Below are 18,424 nucleotides of genomic sequence, written 5' to 3' on the forward strand. Positions count from 1 at the left end.
TTGTACATAAACCAGACAACAATATTTGGTTGGGTGAACAAACAGGATGTAGGTACCTCACTTGTTGGCATAAACATGATTTGAGTTGAGAATAATTATAGTAGGCTGCTGCAAATTCTGAGTTGTATCTATAGAATAACTAACTAGCCCGTTCCTACTGTGAACACTAATACATATCCTCTCCTGGAGACAACAGCTCCAACTGTGGCACATCAAACTTACTAATAGTATGAACTAAGCAGCTGACTGACACTAGCTGCTGCATCATAATGCCTTCCCTGGTGATGCACACGGCAACAAGAAACTTTACTCATCTGATCAGTGATCACAAAGCAAATACAGGAAATAACACAAACGCCCCGGCAGTCATTGCCGCATCTCATGGGTACTCTTACCTATCACAAGTCTGAAGATGATGCAACATTGTACACTTGTTATTCGCTTGTTGCTGTTAATACAAGAAAACAGAAAATAATTATTTTTAGCTTCATGATGCTCAAGACTTGGATAGAAATAAAGACGTTCCGGATGATAGCTCGCTATTTTTTTGCGTTTTAGGAATGGACTGTCATTTTGGGAACCTGGGAATTTCCCTGCTAAGAGTTTGCCGATCAACTCGCTGTATCTCATTTCAGTGGTAGACTGGGAGTTGTTTCAGACTTACGTTTCACGGTAGAATTGCAAAATTAGTTCAGCATGTAAACAAACGACTATCACAAAACATCATCCATACAAAAAGATTGATGCTGATCAGTATATTTGGTACCATCTTATATAGGTAATCATGCCAATTTATGGATCTCTGCTTATAGGAAGGAGGCGGTACTCTGCTTTGCGACTTCCAGACCATACACATGTCGTACACTGCTTAAAGGATGATGCAAGTTAAATGACACTGCCATCCTTTTTCACTAAAAAAGACAGTTACAGTATATGATACATAAAGATAGTAACTGCTGGTATTACTAGCTTATGATACAAGACCAAACAGCAAAGGAACAAGGATTACTACCTAGACATAACAGATTGAAAACTACTCCCTCCAATCCATATTAATTCTCGCAAACTTAGTGCAACCTTGTACTAAATCTGTCACAACTAATCTGGATCGGAGGGAGTAGCATCCAAGCGCAAAAGACCAGAAAATAAACCACTAAGGAACCCCTTCAGGCGCAACAGAACAGAAAATAAACTACTGACGAACCGCTTCAAGCACGATAGAACAGAAAATACATTATGCAAGTTCAGATTTCAAGCCTGGGCTTAGACGCCACCTCCTTTGCATGGTACAATTTTGAGTCAGTCACAAAACATTCCATCACTAAATGAAGTACTCCCTCTGATCCATATTAATTGACACACACTTAGTACAACTTTAGTAGTACAAAGTTATACTAAGTGTACGTCAATTGATATGAATCGGAGGGAGTACATCCTTTCTTACAGCATCAGAAGGCTGGGACAACATTAAAGGCTAGGAATAAAAGCTTGAGCTTTCAAAAGAAGGCAAGTCAATGTTCATTGTTCAAGATGGGCATCAACTACACCCGAGAAAGGCTTGGAGGCTTACTGGCTAGCACCACAGGTTAGTGGTCTTGGCATCTCAAGCTCTAATTAAGTTTGGTATATAGCATCTCTAGACCCTTCTCTATACACTTTGAGCATCCTCTGGAGGGCAAGTCGAAGGGGTCATCCATTGACAAATCATGGGTATGCCTGTTGTGCGTGAAATGGTCCTTAGAGCCACATGTCAGTTCAATTCGAGCATCTCGAGAAGCTCTACCGCTGCGTCGTAGCGTATTGAGTTTATTAGTGCACCATTCATGCTGGCGGTGGTAAGGCAATGTGATTTTCATTTCATTTAGCCCTTTCGCATTCTGAACAAAGAACTTTGCAAAGTCAACAGATAAACTCTTGTTGCCGTCATAATTCTTCAACACCACTTTTTTGAGATGGAGCTCAAAGCATTCGATTGGGTCCAGTGGGTCATACTTCCGAGCATTATTCATAACCTTCGATGAGCTCCATGTGCCTGAGAGTGACTGGAACTGGAGACAGAGAGAACAAACAATACAAAAGAAATTGTCAACAAGTTAGCATTACAATTGTTGGCTAGATTACACATCCATGAAATGCTTGTTTTGACATTTAATTAAGGCATGCAACTATGTTCTATACTCACAATGACATACAGCTTCTCCAAGCAGGGGAAGCACTTGAGGAAGTTAACCACTTCGTCAATATTAGGGCCAGCAGAGCAGAGAACAAAAACCCTCATGGTGTGCATTTTGGTTGTCAAACTGACAGCAACCATTTTCTGCAGAACAAAGTGCAAATATAAGAATAGTAGCCTGCACGGTAAGAATATCAAATGCAATTGCTGAAGGCCGCTGTTACCTTAAAAATTGTACTTCCAAGGTGGAATTCGGATATGTCTTCAGAGAGCATGCCCAGTATCTGCAGTTTAGGTGCCCGGATTACGCGTATGATCTCTGTACCACCCTTTGGATCGAGCGGTAGCAATCTCTCAAGGCACGGGGCGTCCTCGATGACCAGCTCTTGCAGAAAGACACCTCCACAACTCCACCGGTCAGCGCAAAAGCCTAAACTCCTAATGGTCTGGGAGCTGATGCAGAGGCGACCAATGCCCGAATTTCTCTTCAGCTCAAGGCTTTCCAAGGCAGGGCAGCCAGAGAGCATGCTCTGGATGTTAGACCTTTCAACCTGAGCATTGATAGTTGTGGATGACACTAGGAGAGTTGGGACAATTTTCGTTGGTTTATTTCTCACACAATGCCATGCCAACCCGAGGGGTTGGGGATACATATTTATAGGCTGCTAGCCAGCCAAGGCATATGCTAAGATGCTGCCAAGATGCCAGTCTAAGATGCTAGTCTAAGATGCTAGTCTAAGATGCTAACTGACAGTCCTTGATGGTCAAGAACAGAACTCTATCCTAACAGCCAGTCCTTGATGGTCCAGAACTTTATCCTCCTAACTGCCACAAGGACCATGTGCTGCAGCCCCACAAGGACCCTAGTACACAGACTTATCCATCATTCTCCCCCTAAGTCTTGTACGTCGTCTTGTGGGAGAGTTGAACCATCCCAATCCTGGAGCAAAGTTCGAGGAACTTGACCCTCCCAAGGGGCTTGGTGAGCAGGTCTGCGAGCTGATCCTTGGTGTTGATGTAGCTCGCCTCGATGCTCCCTTCTTCCACACAGCTGCGGATGAAGTGATACCTCAGTCGGATGTGCTTGCTCCGTTCGTGGAACACGGGGTTCTTTGCCAGGGCCAGGGCGGACTTGCTGTCCACCAGGAGCTGCACCGTTCTGGTGTCTTGAACGAGAAGATCACCAAGCAGTCGAGCAAGCCAGAGCGCCTGAGTACAGGCGGTGGAGGCCGCTATGTACTCAGCCTCACAGCTGGACAGGGCCACCACCTGCTGCTTGACTGATTGCCAGCTCACGAGACACTTGCCGAGGAAGAGGAGGATCCCGCTCGTGCTCTTGCTGGTGTCGATGTCGCCGGCGTGGTCGCTGTCGCTGTACCCGACGAAGTGTGCCGCCCCAGGACACCTAGGGTAGTGGAGGCCGTGGTCGAGGGTCCCTGCTATGTAGCGGATGATCCTCTTCACTGCCTGCTGGTGTTCCGACGTTGGTCGCTCCATGAACCGACTGACATAGCCGACGGAGAATGCCAAGTCCGGCCGTGTGTGAGTGAGGTAGCGAAGGCTCCCCACAAGGCGTCGGTACTGCGTAGCATCCACTTCCTCCGTCGTGCTGTCGCGGCTCAGTTTCAGCCTCTCCTCCATCGGAGTGAGAGCTGGATGGCAGTCGGTGAGCCCAGCTAGCTCAACGATGCGCTTGGCGTAGGCGGACTGTCGAAGCGCGATCCCGGAGTGGTCCTGGTGCACCTCAATCCCTAGATAGAAGGAGAGGAGCCCCAGGTCACTCATCTGGAACGTGGCCTTCATGTCTTCCTTGAACGCCGCCACCTCTGCACCTTTGGTGCCGGTGATCACCAGGTCGTCAACGTAGACGCCCACCAGCAGGGCATTTCCTCCACTCCCCCGTCGGTAGACGGCAGCCTCATGCGGGCTTTGCTCGAAACCCATCTTCTTCAGCGTGGAGTCCAGCTTGGCGTTCCACGCCCTGGGTGCCTGCCGCAGGCCATAGAGAGCCTTGCGCAGGCGGAGCACCTTGCCCTCCTGGCCGGGAATCGTAAACCCAGGTGGCTGATGCACGTAGACTTCCTCCTTCAGGTCGCCGTTGAGGAATGCCGACTTAACGTCCATGTGGTGGACACGCCAGCCCTCCTGGGCAGCCAGCGCAAGGAGAAGTCGCACGGACTCCATCCGTGCCACGGGAGCGAAAGCGTCGTCGAAGTCGACTCCTTCCTGCTGCAAGAAGCCTCGGGCCACCAAGCGAGCCTTGTGCTTGATGATGGCGCCGGCTCCATCCCTCTTCAGCTTGAACACCCACTTAAGGGTGATTGCGCGGTGACCTCGAGGGAGATCAGCGAGCTCCCAGGTGCGGTTTCGCTCGACCGCATCCATCTCCAACTGCATCGCGGCGCGCCATGCCGCGTCTCTCTCGGCCTCTGCAAAGGACCGTGGTTCGCCGTCTTCACACACGAGCTGTAGCTGCGCCTCCAGGTCACGTGGCATCAGTCCCGGCACCGGCTGGTCGCCGAGTAGATCATCCATCGTGCGATACCGCAGCTGTTCGCCTCCATACCATGCGTCGACCCGCTCCTCGTCGTGAGTGAGCGGGGAAGCGAACTTCATCTGGTTGTGCTCTGCGTGAGCTGGTGCTGATGAAGACGAGCCCGGAGTGGCGACCGCCGGGGCTGGAGTATGCGGCGTCGCCGGTTGTGGTGTCGTCGGTGTAGCAGGCGCCGGAGTCGATGTAGTTTTGGTGGCCGGGGTAGACGTGCCCGGTGAAGAGGAGCTGCTTGCTCCCCCAGCTTCCTTGAAGTGAGCGTACTCGACAATGAAGTCGTCATACGTCGGCGTCGAGCCGTCGTCCACCGCCTTGTCCCATTGCCACCCCCGCCCTTCGTTGAACACGACGTCTCTCGCTGTGCGCACACGTTGTGTCTTTGGGTCGAGGATGCGGTAGGCCTTTGAGCCCTCCGCGTAGCCGATGAAGACTCCCGGAGTGCTCCTGTCGTCGAGCTTGCCGATGTGGCCGAGCTCCTTGGCGAACGCAAGGCAGCCAAAGACCCGCAAATGAGAGACCGCCGGCTTCCGCCCATGCCAGGCCTCGTACGGAGTTCTGCCGTCGAGTGCCTTAGTAGGAGAGCGGTTGAGGATGTAGACGGCCGTTAGCACCGCCTCTCCCCAGAAGACAGCCGGCATCCCTCTCTGCTTGAGGAGAGCCCGAGCCATCCCCACAACCGTCTGGTTGCGCCGCTCGACGACGCCGTTTTGCTGCGGGCTGTACGGCGCGGAGTAGTGGCGCTGGATGCCCTCATCGGCGCAGTACGACGCGAATTCAGCCGCCGTGAACTCGCCGCCGTTGTCAGTGCGCAACACGTGCAATTTGCGGCCGCTCTCCGCCTCCACACCAACCTGCGCGCGCCTGATGGCGTCCGCCGCTTCTCCCTTACTGCCGAGGATCATCACCCACATGTAGCGGGAGAGATCGTCGACAAGCAGCAGGAAGTAGCGTCGACCTCCTGGTGTGGCTGGCGTCACCGGGCCGCACAGGTCTCCGTGCACGAGCTCCAGCTTCTCCTTAGCCCGAAAACTCGCCTGTTGGGGAAAGGGGAGTCGTCTCTGCTTTGTCAGTACGCAGATGTCGCAGAACTGCTCCACATGGTCGAGGCATGGCAGGCCTCGCACCATCTCCTTGGCACTTAGACGCTTCAGGGCCTCAAAGTGAAGGTGCCCAAAGCGCTCATGCCACTGCCACGCCTTGTTGTCTCGACGGACAGCGAGACAGACCGGTTGTGCCACCTGCACATCAAGGACGTAGAGTCGATTTTCACCTCTGGGCACCTTGGCGAGAAGGCGACGCTGGCGATCCCAGATGCGTAGGACCCCATGCTCAATCAGCACGCGTGAGCCGTTCTCATCCAGCTGTCCCAAGCTGATGATGGAATTCCTTAGCGCGGGGATGTAGTAGACACCGGTGAGCAGCCGGTGCTCTCCCATATTGGTGGTGAAGATGACGGAGCCGACGCCCTTTATCTCCACAGCGGAGGCATCCCCGAACTTGATGGAGCCTTGCGCATCGGAGTCGAGCTCGGCGAAGAATTCCCTTCGACCGGTCATGTGGTGGGTGGCGCCGGTGTCGAGGCACCACCCCGTAGCCTTGTCCTTCCCGGAGCCATCGCCGAGAAGAGCGTGTGCTTTTGGCTCATCGAGGTGGATGAAAGCCTTTGCGACTGGAGTCGCCGAGGGTAGCTCAATGCTTGCATGCGCCATGAACAGAGCCGTCTCCTCCTCCTTCGCCTGTGCGACGTGAGCCTGGCCTTGTCGTGGTTGCCGACACTCATTGGCCCAATGGCCAAACCGGCCACAGTTGTGGCAACTGTTGTCTTGTGCCGGCTTGGGCTTGCCAGCGGCGCCGTCCTTGGCGCCTCCGCGGGCGTCACCTTCGGCACGTCCTTGTGCCCTGCCCGGGGGCCTCTTCGCGCCTTACGCTGCTTGCCGCGCTTGCGGCCGCCCGTCGAGGAGGAAGGCTCCCCCTTCTTCCTGTCACCAAGGCTGGGATCCCACTGCTCCCGAGTTAGGAGCAGCTTCCCGCCGGTGGTGACGGGCCCCGAGGGGGGCTGTGGCTCGTCAGTGTCGACGACCTTGAGTCGACCTATCGCCTCCTCGGTCGTCATCGTGGAGAGGTCCAGCAACGACTCGATCGAGCGAGCCATCTGCTTGTACTTCTCGGGAATGCATCGAAAAAGCTTCTCGACAGCTCTCTCCTCGGTGTAGGTGGCATCGCCAAACTTCACCATCTTCTGCAGCAGAGTGTTGAGACGAAGAGCAAAGTCATCAACGTCCTCACCTGGCTTGAAGCCCAGGTTCTCCCACTCCTTACGAAGTGCCTGCAGGGTGGACTTGCGAGCACGGTCGCTGCCGATGCGTGCTGCGGCGATGGCGTCCCAAGCCTCCTTGGTAGTCCGCTTGTTGAAAAGCGAGAACTGCATCTCGGGCGGGACTGTGGCGATGAGGGCGTCCAGTGCCCGTCGATCCTCTAGGTGGTCGACGTTGCTGTCCTGGACTGCCTCCCACATGCGCCGCACCTGGAGCCTGACCTTCATGATCCCGGCCCACTCGACGTAGTTGGTTTTAGTGAGGGTAGGCCACCCAACACTAGAACCAACATCCCTGACCACAGTCCGGACCTCGTAGAGGCCGCGGTCCTGGTCGTTGCAGCCGCCGTCGCGGTGCGCGCCTCCACCTGGAGCGCGGGCGTGCTCGGCTGCCCACTGCGTCGTCCGCTCCTGTGCCACTTTGGCGTGATCTGCGTCGGCGCCGTCGTCCGCAGGCGCGGAGCTGCTGGAGCTGCCGGGGCTGCCGCGGAGTGCCTTGGCATCCGCCGTAGCTTCACGGGCTGCTTCTGCTGCTGCTGCTGCTTCTACCTCCGCCTTGGCTGCTTCTACCTCCGCTCTGGCTGCTGCCAACTCCGCTGCAGCCAGCCTCGACACTCTAGCCGCCGCAGCAGCCGCTGCTACAGCCGCTCGCTCACGCTCCTCTGCCACGGCGCGCTCGGCCTCTTGCCGGCGCCGCATGCTCGAGGTAGCCGTGTGCTGAGAGCGACCTGCAGACATGGCTCGCTGCAGGGGGGCTGTTGCGTGAAGAGGAGGCTGAGGAAGACGAGCTGCTGCTCGACAGTCCGGAGGGAGGAAAGTAACCAGAGGCAGACGGAGCAGCTGCTGCTATCGACTTGGGCTGCTCACAGGAAATGCTCAGGGTGCAGGTTAATCTGGCTCTGATACCACTTGTTAGACCTTTCAACCTGAGCATTGATAGTTGTGGATGACACTAGGAGAGTTGGGACAATTTTCGTTGGTTTATTTCTCACACAATGCCATGCCAACCCGAGGGGTTGGGGATACATATTTATAGGCTGCTAGCCAGCGAAGGCATATGCTAAGATGCTGCCAAGATGCCAGTCTAAGATGCTAGTCTAAGATGCTAGTCTAAGATGCTAACTGACAGTCCTTGATGGTCAAGAACATAACTCTATCCTAACAGCCAGTCCTTGATGGTCCAGGACTTTATCCTCCTAACTGCCATAAGGACCATGTGCTGCAGCCCCACAAGGACCCTAGTACACAGACTTATCCATCACTGGAGGGCGTCCTCTGAGATGGTGACGCTAGCCAGGGTCAGCTGCTCGAGGCGCGGAAACTTGAGGGACAGCTGCACAATCAAGTCGGGGAAATGGAAGCCGTGGAATTTGGCCACGCGGAGCGTGGGCGAGAAGCGGTACGCCGACGATGGCAGCAGGCACAACTTCTCCGTCTTGGCGAACAAGAGCTTGGGGGCGAGCTCGAGCTCCTCTAGGCTGTACAGCGCCCGGGAACTAAGCCAGCCTTCGATCCTGTCGTAACAGTCGTCGATATGGAGGCGGAGCGAGAAGCAGCGCGCCGGTCCATCATGCTCGGAGAGGATCTTTGAAACCAAGTCGATGGTCTTGAGTTCAGAGTCCACCACGAGGTTCAGAGGAGCGGAGCGCCAGAGCGGGCGCCACCGGCGGGAGAGGACCTGCGTGCGGGCGCCTTCCTTGGTGGGGAGAAGAGACACGACGCTGCCGAGGACGGCGTCGGGGAGGCGGCTAATGAGATCGTCGTCGTCACCGTCGATAAGATGGAACTTGCGCTTCTTGGAAGCCTGAATCGCCACCGTCGCAGCCTCCCCTGCAGCCGCCGCCGCATCCGCTGCCTCCTTCGCATTTAAGGCCGCAGCCGAAGCCTTCACGGCCGCCTCCGTCGCGGTCGCAGCCGCCGCCGCTGCCTCCTTCGCGGCAGCCGTTGCGGCGGCAGACGCGACCAGCGCCGCCTCCTTGGCAGCCGCCGCCTCCACCGCAGTCGAAGCCGCCACTGCCGCCTCCTTGGCAGCAGCAGATGCCGCGGCAGACGCGGCCAGTGCCGCCTCCTTGGCAGCCGCGACAGCAGCTGAGGCCGCCGCATCCATGGCTAGCGGCTTGCCCGGACGCTTTGGAATGATTTTTTTAGGGATGTTTTTTTTTGAAAAGAATTTTTTTAGGGATGTTGGTGTGGCGGGGGAATTGGGAACGATTAGAGTGCTGGGAAGTGGGAACCGAGACTCGAGGGTTTTTATCACCATCGTCGTGTTTGGCCACCGTCCAATTAAATCAACGGTTTGGACTCGTCTATCTCGTGAGAGGAAAAGAAACGAAATGGAAGATTTCGCGCGCAACACATGGCGTTTTCGCGCCAACTTACTCTCCTACGCGGGCGCAGCAAAGAAACCAAAGAAAAGTAGAAGATGTTTACATTTAATGATTTAAATGAAGTTCGATGTTGTTTTCGCGGCTTGTTGGATTCCTACCTTTAGCATTTGCTGGATTTTTTTTGGAAATAAATAGTGATGGAAAGAGAGTTTTCATACTTTTTTTTCCGTGTGAACAGATCATTTTATAGTTTTTCTTTGATCACAGAAGTACCCCTCTCATGTCGCGCCTCTTATGTGACCCGGGGACTGGAACCCTAGTCCACAGTCGGCCCCTCCATGCAACACCTTCGTTGTCGTCGGCTTCGGCCATGGTGGCGGCGGTCCATGTTCCCAAATGGACGGGGGCTCGACGGTTGTCCTGGTGGGCTCTTATGTGGCAATGGTTGACCTAGGCCATGAAGATGAATGGCGTGTCGGTTATGCATGGTGATAGAGCGACCTACAAAACGATGTCGAGAAGATCCGGCGGCCCTCATTCTCACCACACCTGGCGGCGTTGTGGCTTCGCGGTCATGGTGAAGAGATGGTAGGCGAGGAAGGGGGAGGGTTGATGGCACTGCAACTGGTTGTGGTTGTGGTGGCCCTGGCATCGACATTACAATGCTCGGCAACAGGTGCGTCTGTCCCCCAAGGTCTCATAGCTTGGTGCTGGCGGAGCTTGTGTCAACATGGTTGGGAAGAGCGATGCGACAAGATGTGACTTCTCTACCTGAAGTCGCTGGCCTCGTTGGCATACTCCAGTTTGCCCTAGCTCCGGCGGACTAGGGGGCAATGATCATGGGCTACTTCAAGATGGTTGATGTTGTTGTTCCTGCCGCATGTGGGTGCCACCCCTCTCCTTGGAGTTGTTGTCATGACCCTGACAATGGCTCCTTCCCCTTGTGCATCGAGGAAACCCTAGCTCTGACTCTCAAGACCAGGGGCCGGAGAGCCGGAGACGCCACCGCATTGTCCCCTCCTTGGAGGTGTCGTCTAGGATGCTCTCGTGAAGTCCCATGGTGATTGCTGGAGTTGAGTTTGTCCGTTGTTCAGGGTGTAGCCCTTCGGTGCAGAACGTACATCATCGTTGGTGCTTCCTCGACGACGCCTTCTTCAGGTACGATCGTCCAGTCGCCGACTTCTTCTAGATGCATGGGAGGTGGCACATTGACTTGCTGCCATGGACCTACATGACATTCTCCACCACTTCTCGACAAAGCTCTCATCCTTTCACATGTGGTATTACCCCTCTCGATCATGAGGCTCAAAAGGGTGAACCTATCGCTCCTTGAACATAAAATTGCTTGCAAGCTAGCACCCTGGGTGGGAAAGCACATGGCGGCTCCTGGGAGGGATGTCCTGTTGAAGGTGGTGCTCACGACTCCTGGAAGGGTTGTCCTGGCAAAGGCGGTGCTCACAGCTGTGGCCATCTACCACCTCACCTCCTTGTCCTCATAGTAGAGGTGATGAAAAGGATTGATGCTCTAATAAGTGCTTCCCTTTGGGAGGGTTGCGATAAGGTGACCGGTGGTAAATGCATGATTAACTGGGAGCGGGTGTGTCAACCAAAGTTCATGGGGGTCACAGATTTTTCACTTGAGCAAGTTTGCCACAGCCTTTCTGTTGAGCAAGGTTGCATAAAATAAAAAAAATCCTACGTTCACCAAGATCAATCTATGAGTTCATCTAGCAACGAGAGAGAGGGGTGCATCTACATACCCTTGTAGATCGCGAGCGGAAGCGTTCAAGAGAACGGGGTTGAGGGAGTCGTACTCGTCGTGATCCAAATCACCGGAGATCCTAGCGCCGAACGGACGGCACCTCCGCGTTCAACACACGTACGGTCAGCGTGACGTCTCCTCCTTCTTGATCCAGCAAGGGGGAAGGAGAGGTTGATGAAGATCCAGCAGCACGACGGCGTGGTGGTGGATGCAGCAGGGATTCGGCAGGGCTTCGCCAAGCGACTACGGGAGGGAGAGGTGTAGCAAGGGGGAAGGGAGGCGCCAGGTGTCAGGGTGCGGCTGCCCTCCCACCACCCCTCTTTATATAGGGACCCCAGGGGGGCGCCGTCCCTAGGAGATGGGATCTCCTAGGGGGAGCGGCGGCCAAGGGGGGAGACTTGCCCCCCAAGGCAAGTGGAGGCGCCCCCTCCCCTAGGGTTCCCAACCCTAGGCGCAGAGGGGGGCCCAAGGGGGGCGCACCATCCCACCAGGGGCTGGTTCCCCTCCCACTTCAGCCCATGGGGCCCTCCGGGATGGGTGGCCCCACCCGGTGGACCCCCGGGACCCTTCCGGTGGTCCTCGTACAATACCGGTGACCCCCGAAACTTTCTCGATGGCCGAAACTTGACTTCCCATATATAATTCTTTACCTCCGGACCATTCCGGAACTCCTCGTGACGTCCGGGATCTCATCCGGGACTCCAAACAACTTTCAGTTTGCTGCATACTCATATCTTTACATCCCTAGCGTCACCGAACCTTAAGTGTGTAGACCCTACGGGTTCGGGAGACACGTAGACATGACCGAGACGGCTCTCCGGTCAATAACCAACAGCGGGATCTAGATACCCATGTTGGCTCCCACATGCTCCTCGATGATCTCATCGGATGAACCACGATGTCGAGGATTCAAGCAACCCCGTATACAATTCCCTTTGTCAATCGGTACGTTACTTGCCCGAGATTCGATCGTCGGTATCCCAATACCTCGTTCAATCTCGTTACCCGCAAGTCACTTTACTCGTACCGTAATGCATGATCACGTGACCAGACACTTGGTCACTTTGAGCTCATTATGATGATGCATTACCGAGTGGTCCCAGAGATACCTCTCCGTCATACGGAGTGACAAATCCCAGTCTCGATCCGTGTCAACCCAACAAACACTTTCGGAGATACCCGTAGCATACCTTTATATTCACCCAGTTACGTTGTGACGTTTGGTACACCCAAAGCACTCCTACGGTAGCCGGGAGTTACACGATATCATGGTCTAAGGAAAAGATACTTGACATTGGAAAAGCTCTAGCAAACGAACTACACGATCTTGTGCTATGCTTAGGATTGGGTCTTGTCCATCACATCATTCTCCTAATGATGTGATCCCATTATCAATGACATCTAGTGTCCATAGTCAGGAAACCATGACTATCTGTTGATCAACGAGCTAGTCAACTAGAGGCTCACTAGGGACATGTTGTGGTCTATGTATTCACACGTGTATTACGATTTCCGGATAATACAATTATAGCATGAATAAAAGACAATTATCATGAACAAGGAAATATAATAATAATCCTTTTATTATTGCCTCTAAGGCATATTTCCAACAGTCTCCCACTTGCACTAGAGTCAATAATCTAGTTACATTGTGATGAATCGAACACCCATAGAGTTCTGGTGTTGATCATGTTTTGCTCGCGGAAGATGTTTAGTCAACGGATCTGCGACATTCAGATCCGTATGTACTTTGCAAATATCTATGTCTCCATCTTGAACATTTTCACGAATGGAGTTGAAACGATGCTTGATGTGCCTGGTCTTCTTGTGAAACCTGGGCTCCTTGGCAAGGGCAATAGCTCCAGTGTTGTCACAGAAGAGAGTGATCGGCCTCGACGCATTGGGTATGACTCCTAGGTCGGTGATGAACTCCTTCATCCATATTGTTTCATGCGCTGCCTCCGAGGCTGCCATGTACTCTGCTTCACATGTAGATCCCGCCACGACGCTCTGCTTGCAACTGCACCAGCTTACTGCACAACGATTCAACATATACACGTATCCGGTTTGTGACTTAGAGTCATCCAGATCTGTGTCGAAGCTAGCGTCGACGTAACCCTTTACGACGAGCTCTTTGTCACCTCCATAGACGAGAAACATGTCCTTTGTCCTTTTCAGGTACTTCAGGATATTCTTGACCGCTGTCCAGTGTTCCTTGCCGGGATTACTTTGGTACCTTCCTACCAAACTTATGAAGGAAATATGCCCTAGAGGCAATAATAAATTTATTATTTATTTCCTCATATCATGATAAATGTTTATTATTCATGCTAGAATTGTATTAACCGGAAACATTATACATGTGTGAATACATAGACCAACATAACGTCACTAGTATGCCTCTACTTGACTAGCTCATTAATCAAAGATGGTTATGTTTCCTAACCATAGACATGTGTTGTCATTTGATTAATGGGATCACATCATTAGTAGAATGATGTGATTGACATGACCCATTCCGTTAGCCTAGCACTTGATCGTTTAGTATATTGCTATTGCTTTCTTCATGACTTATACATGTTCCTGTAACTATGAGATTATGCAACTCCCGTTTACCGGAGGAACACTTTGGGTGCTACCAAACGTCACAACGTAACTGGGTGATTATAAAGGAGTACTACAGGTGTCTCCGAAGGTACATGTGTTGGAAATATGCCCTAGAGGCAATAATAAAAGTATTATTATATTTCATTGTTCATGATAATTGTCTTTTATTCATGCTATAACTGTATTATCCGGAAATCGTAATACACGCGTGAATACTTAGACCACACTATGTCCCTGGTAAGCCTCTAGTTGACCAGCTCGTTGTGATCAACAGATAGTCATGGTTTCCTGACTATGGACATTGGATGTCGTTGATAACGGGATCACATCATTAGGAGAATGATGTGATGGACAAGACCCAACCCTAAGCATAGCATAAAAGATCGTGTAGTTCGTTTTGCTAGAGCTTTGCAAGTGTCAAGTATCTCTTCCTTCGACCATGAGATCGTGTAACTCCCGGATACCGTAAGAGTGCCTTGGGTGTATCAAACGTCACAACGTAACTGGGTGACTATAAAGGTGCATTACAGGTATCTCCGAAAGTAGCTGTTGGTTTGACACGGATCGAGACTGGGATTTGTCACTCCGTATGATGGAGAGGTATCTCTGGGCCCACTCGGTAATGCATCATCATATTGAGCTCAATGTGACCAAGGTGTTGGACACGGGATCATGCATTACGGTACGAGTAAAGTGACTTGCCGGTAACGAGACTGAACAAGGTATTGGGATACCGACGATCGAGTCTCGGGCAAGTAACGTACCGATTGACAAAGGGAATTGCATACAGGGTTTGATCGAATCCTCGACATAGTGGTTCATCCGATGACAACATCGAGGAGCATGTGGGAGCCATCATGGGTATCCAGATCCCGCTGATGGTTATTGACTGAGAGCGTCTCGGTCATGTCTGCATGTCTCCCGAACCCGTAGGGTCTACACACTTAAGGTTCGGTGACGCTAGGGTTATGAAGATATGTATATGCAGAAACCCGAATGTTGTTCGGAGTCCCGGATGAGATCCCGGATGTCACGAGGAGTTCCGGAATGGTCCGGAGGTAAAGAATTATATATAGGAAGTGCTATTTCGGGCATCGGGACAAGTTTCGGGGTTATCGGTATTGTACCGGGACCACCGGAAGGGTCCCGGGGGGTCCACCGGGTGGGGCCACCTGTCCCGGGGGGGCACATGGGCTGTAGGGGGTGCGCCTTGGCCATCATGGGCCAAGGGCACCAGCCCCTATAGGCCCATGCGCCTAGGGTTTCCCCCTAGGAGGAGTCCTAGTGGTGGAAGGCACCCCTAGGTTCCTTGGGGGGGAGGGAAACCTCCCTAGGCCGCCGCCCCCCCTAGTAGATCTCATCTACTAGGGCCGGCGCCCCCCTGGAACCCCTATATATAGTGGGGGAGAGGAGGGACTTCACACACCAGCCCCTGGCGCCTCCTCCTCCCCCCGTTACGTCTCTCCCTCGTAGTCTCGGCGAAGCCCTGCTGCTGTGACACCCTGCATCCACCACCACGCCGTCGTGCTGCTGGATCTTCATCAACCTCTCCTTCCCCCTTGCTGGATCAAGAAGAAGGAGACGTCTCCCGTCCCGTACGTGTGTTGAACGCGGAGGTGCCGTCCGTTCGGCGCTGGTCATCGGTGATTTGGATCACGTCGAGTACGACTACATCATCACCTTGCAAGCTTCCGCACGCGATCTACAAGTGGTATGTAGATGCAAACTCTCTCCCTAGACTCGTTGCTTAGATGAACTCATAGATGGATCTTGGTGAAACCGTAGGAAAAATTTTAATTTTCTGCAACGTTCCCCAACAGTGGCATCATGAGCTAGGTCTATACGTAGTTCTCTTTGCACGAGTAGAACACAACTTTGTTGTGGGCGTGGATTTTGTCATCTTACTTGCCTCTACTAGTCTTTTCTTGCTCAATGGTATTGTGGGATGAAGCGGCCCAGACCAACCTTACACGTACACTTACGTGAGACCGGTTCCACCGACTGACATGCACTAGTTGCATAAGGTGGTTGGCGGGTGTCTGTCTCTCCCACCTTAGTTGGAGCGGAATCGATGAACAGGGCCCTTATGAAGGGTAAATAGAAGTTGACAAAATCACGTTGTGGTGATTCGTAGGTAAGAAAACGTTCTTGCTAGAACCCAATTGCAGCCACGTAAAAGATGCAACAACAATTAGAGGACGTCTAACTTGTTTTTGCAGCGATTGATCATGTGATGTGATATGGCCAGAAGTTGTGATGAATAATGAATTGTGATGTATGAGATCATGTCCTTTGTAATAGGATTCACGACTTGCATGTCGATGAGTATGACAACCGGCAGGAGCCATAGGAGTTGTCATTATTTTTTGTATGACCTGCGTGTCATTGAATAACGTCATGTAAACTACTTTACTTTATTGCTAAACGTTAGTCATAGAAGTAGAAGTAGTCGTTGGCGTGACAACTTCATGAAGACACGATGATGGAGATCATGATGATGGAGATCATGGTGTCAAGCCGGTGACAAGATGATCATGGAGCCCCGAAGATGAAGATCAATGGAGCTATATGATATTGGCCATATCATGTCACAACTATATAATTGCATGTGATGTTTATTATGTATTATGCATCTTGTTTACTTAGAACGACGGTAGTAAATAAGATGATCCCTTATAAAAATTTCAAGAAGTGTTCTCCCCTAACTGTGCACCGTTGCTACAGTTCGTCGTTTCTAAGCACCACGTGATGATCGGGTGTGATGGATTCTTACGTTCACATACAACGGGTGTAAGACAGTTTTACACAGCGAAAACACTTAGGGTTAACTTGACGAGCCTAGCATGTGCAGACATGGCCTCGGAACACGGAGACCGAAAGGTCGAACACGAGTCGTATGGAAGATACGATCAACATGAAAATATTCACCGACGATGACTAGTCCGTCTCACGTGATGATCGGACACGGGCTAGTCGACTCGGATCGTGTAACACTTAGATGACTAAAGGGATGTCTAATCTAAGTGGGAGTTCATAATTTGATTAGAACTTTATTATCATGAACTTAGTCTAAAACCTTTGCAAATATGTCTTGTAGATCAATGGCCAACGCTAACGTCAACATGAACTTCAACGCGTTCCTAGAGAAAACCAAGCTGAAAGATGATGGCAGCAACTATACGGACTGGGTCCGGAACCTGAGGATCATCCTCATAGCTGCCAGGAAACAATATGTCCTAGAAGGACCGCTAGGTGACGCTCCCGTCCCAGAGAACCAAGACATTATGAATGCTTGGCAGTCTCGCGCTGATGATTACTCCCTCGTTCAGTGCGGCATGCTTTACAGCTTAGAACCGGGGCTCCAAAAGCGTTTTGAGCATCACGGAGCATATGAGATGTTTGAAGAGCTGAAACTAGTTTTTCAAGCTCATGCCCGGGTCGAGAGATATGATGTCTCCGACAAGTTCTACAGTTGTAAGATGGAGGAGAACAGTTCTGTCAGTGAGCACATCCTGAAGATGTCTGGGTTGCACAACCGTATGACCCAGCTGAACATTAACCTCCCAGATGAGGCGGTCATTGACAGAATCCTCCAGTCGCTCCCACCAAGCTACAAGAGCTTTGTGATGAACTACAACATGCAGGGAATGGAAAAGACCATTCCTGAAGTGTTCTCGATGCTGAAGTCAGCAGAGGCTGAAATCAAGAAAGAACATCAAGTGTTGATGGTCAATAAGACCACTAAGTTCAAGAAGGGCAAGGGTAAGAAGAACTTCAAGAAGGACGGCAAAGATGTTGCCGCGCCTGGTAAGCCAGTTACCGGGAAGAAGTCAAAGAATGAACCCAAGCCTGAGACTGAGTGCTTTTATTGCAAGGGGAAGGGTCACTGGAAGCGGAACTGCCCCAAATACTTAGCGGATAAGAAGGCCGGCAACACCAAAGGTGTATTTGATATACATGTGATTGATGTGTACCTTACCAGTAATCGTAGTAACTCCTGGGTATTTGATACCGGTGCCGTTACTCATATTTGTAACTCACAGCAGGAGCTGCGGAATAAACGGAGACTGGCAAAGGACGAGGTGACGATGCGCGTCGGGAATGGTTCCAGAGTCGATGTGATCGCCGTCGGCACGCTGCCTCTACATTTACCTACGGGATTAGTTTTGAACCTTAATAATTGTTATTTAGTGCCAAGTTTGAGCATGAACATTGTATCAGGATCTCGTTTAATACGAGATGGCTACTCATTTAAGTCTGAGAATAATGGTTGTTCGATTTATATGAGAGATATGTTTTATGGTCATGCTCCGATGGTCAATGGTTTATTCTTAATGAATCTCGAGCGTAATATCACACATGTTCATAGTGTAGATGCCAAAAGATTTAAAGTTGATAACGATAGTCCCACATACTTGTGGCACTGCCGCCTTGGTCACATTGGTGTCAAGCGCATGAAGAAGCTCCATGCCGATGGACTTTTAGAGTCTCTTGATTATGAATCGTTTGACACGTGCGAACCATGCCTCTTGGGCAAAATGACCAAGACTCCGTTCTCCGGAACAATGGAGCGAGCTACCAACTTGTTGGAAATCATACATACCGATGTGTGCGGTCCAATGAGCGTTGAGGCTCGCGGAGGATATCGTTATGTTCTCACTCTCACAGATGACTTGAGTAGATATGGGTA

At 51.8% G+C, this 18,424-nt stretch overlaps 1 protein-coding gene across 1 annotated transcript; it reads right to left on the reverse strand.

Annotated features, from left to right (window-relative positions):
• Nucleotides 1-1,610: 1,610 nt before the first annotated feature.
• LOC119350610 (F-box/LRR-repeat protein At5g02910-like) lies at nucleotides 1,611-9,145 on the reverse strand. Its single transcript, XM_037618357.1, has 6 exons — nucleotides 8,301-9,145; nucleotides 4,751-4,753; nucleotides 2,398-2,701; nucleotides 2,183-2,317; nucleotides 1,819-2,042; nucleotides 1,611-1,716 (listed from the first exon to the last, which is right to left on the reverse strand). Exons 1-6 carry the CDS (start codon nucleotides 9,143-9,145, stop codon nucleotides 1,611-1,613), a joined length of 1,617 nt encoding a protein of 538 aa, XP_037474254.1.
• Nucleotides 9,146-18,424: the final 9,279 nt, after the last annotated feature.

Source organism: Triticum dicoccoides, chromosome 1B (assembly GCF_002162155.2).
Source record: "Triticum dicoccoides isolate Atlit2015 ecotype Zavitan chromosome 1B, WEW_v2.0, whole genome shotgun sequence".
In the NCBI taxonomy this organism is placed as follows: Eukaryota; Viridiplantae; Streptophyta; class Magnoliopsida; order Poales; family Poaceae; genus Triticum; species Triticum dicoccoides.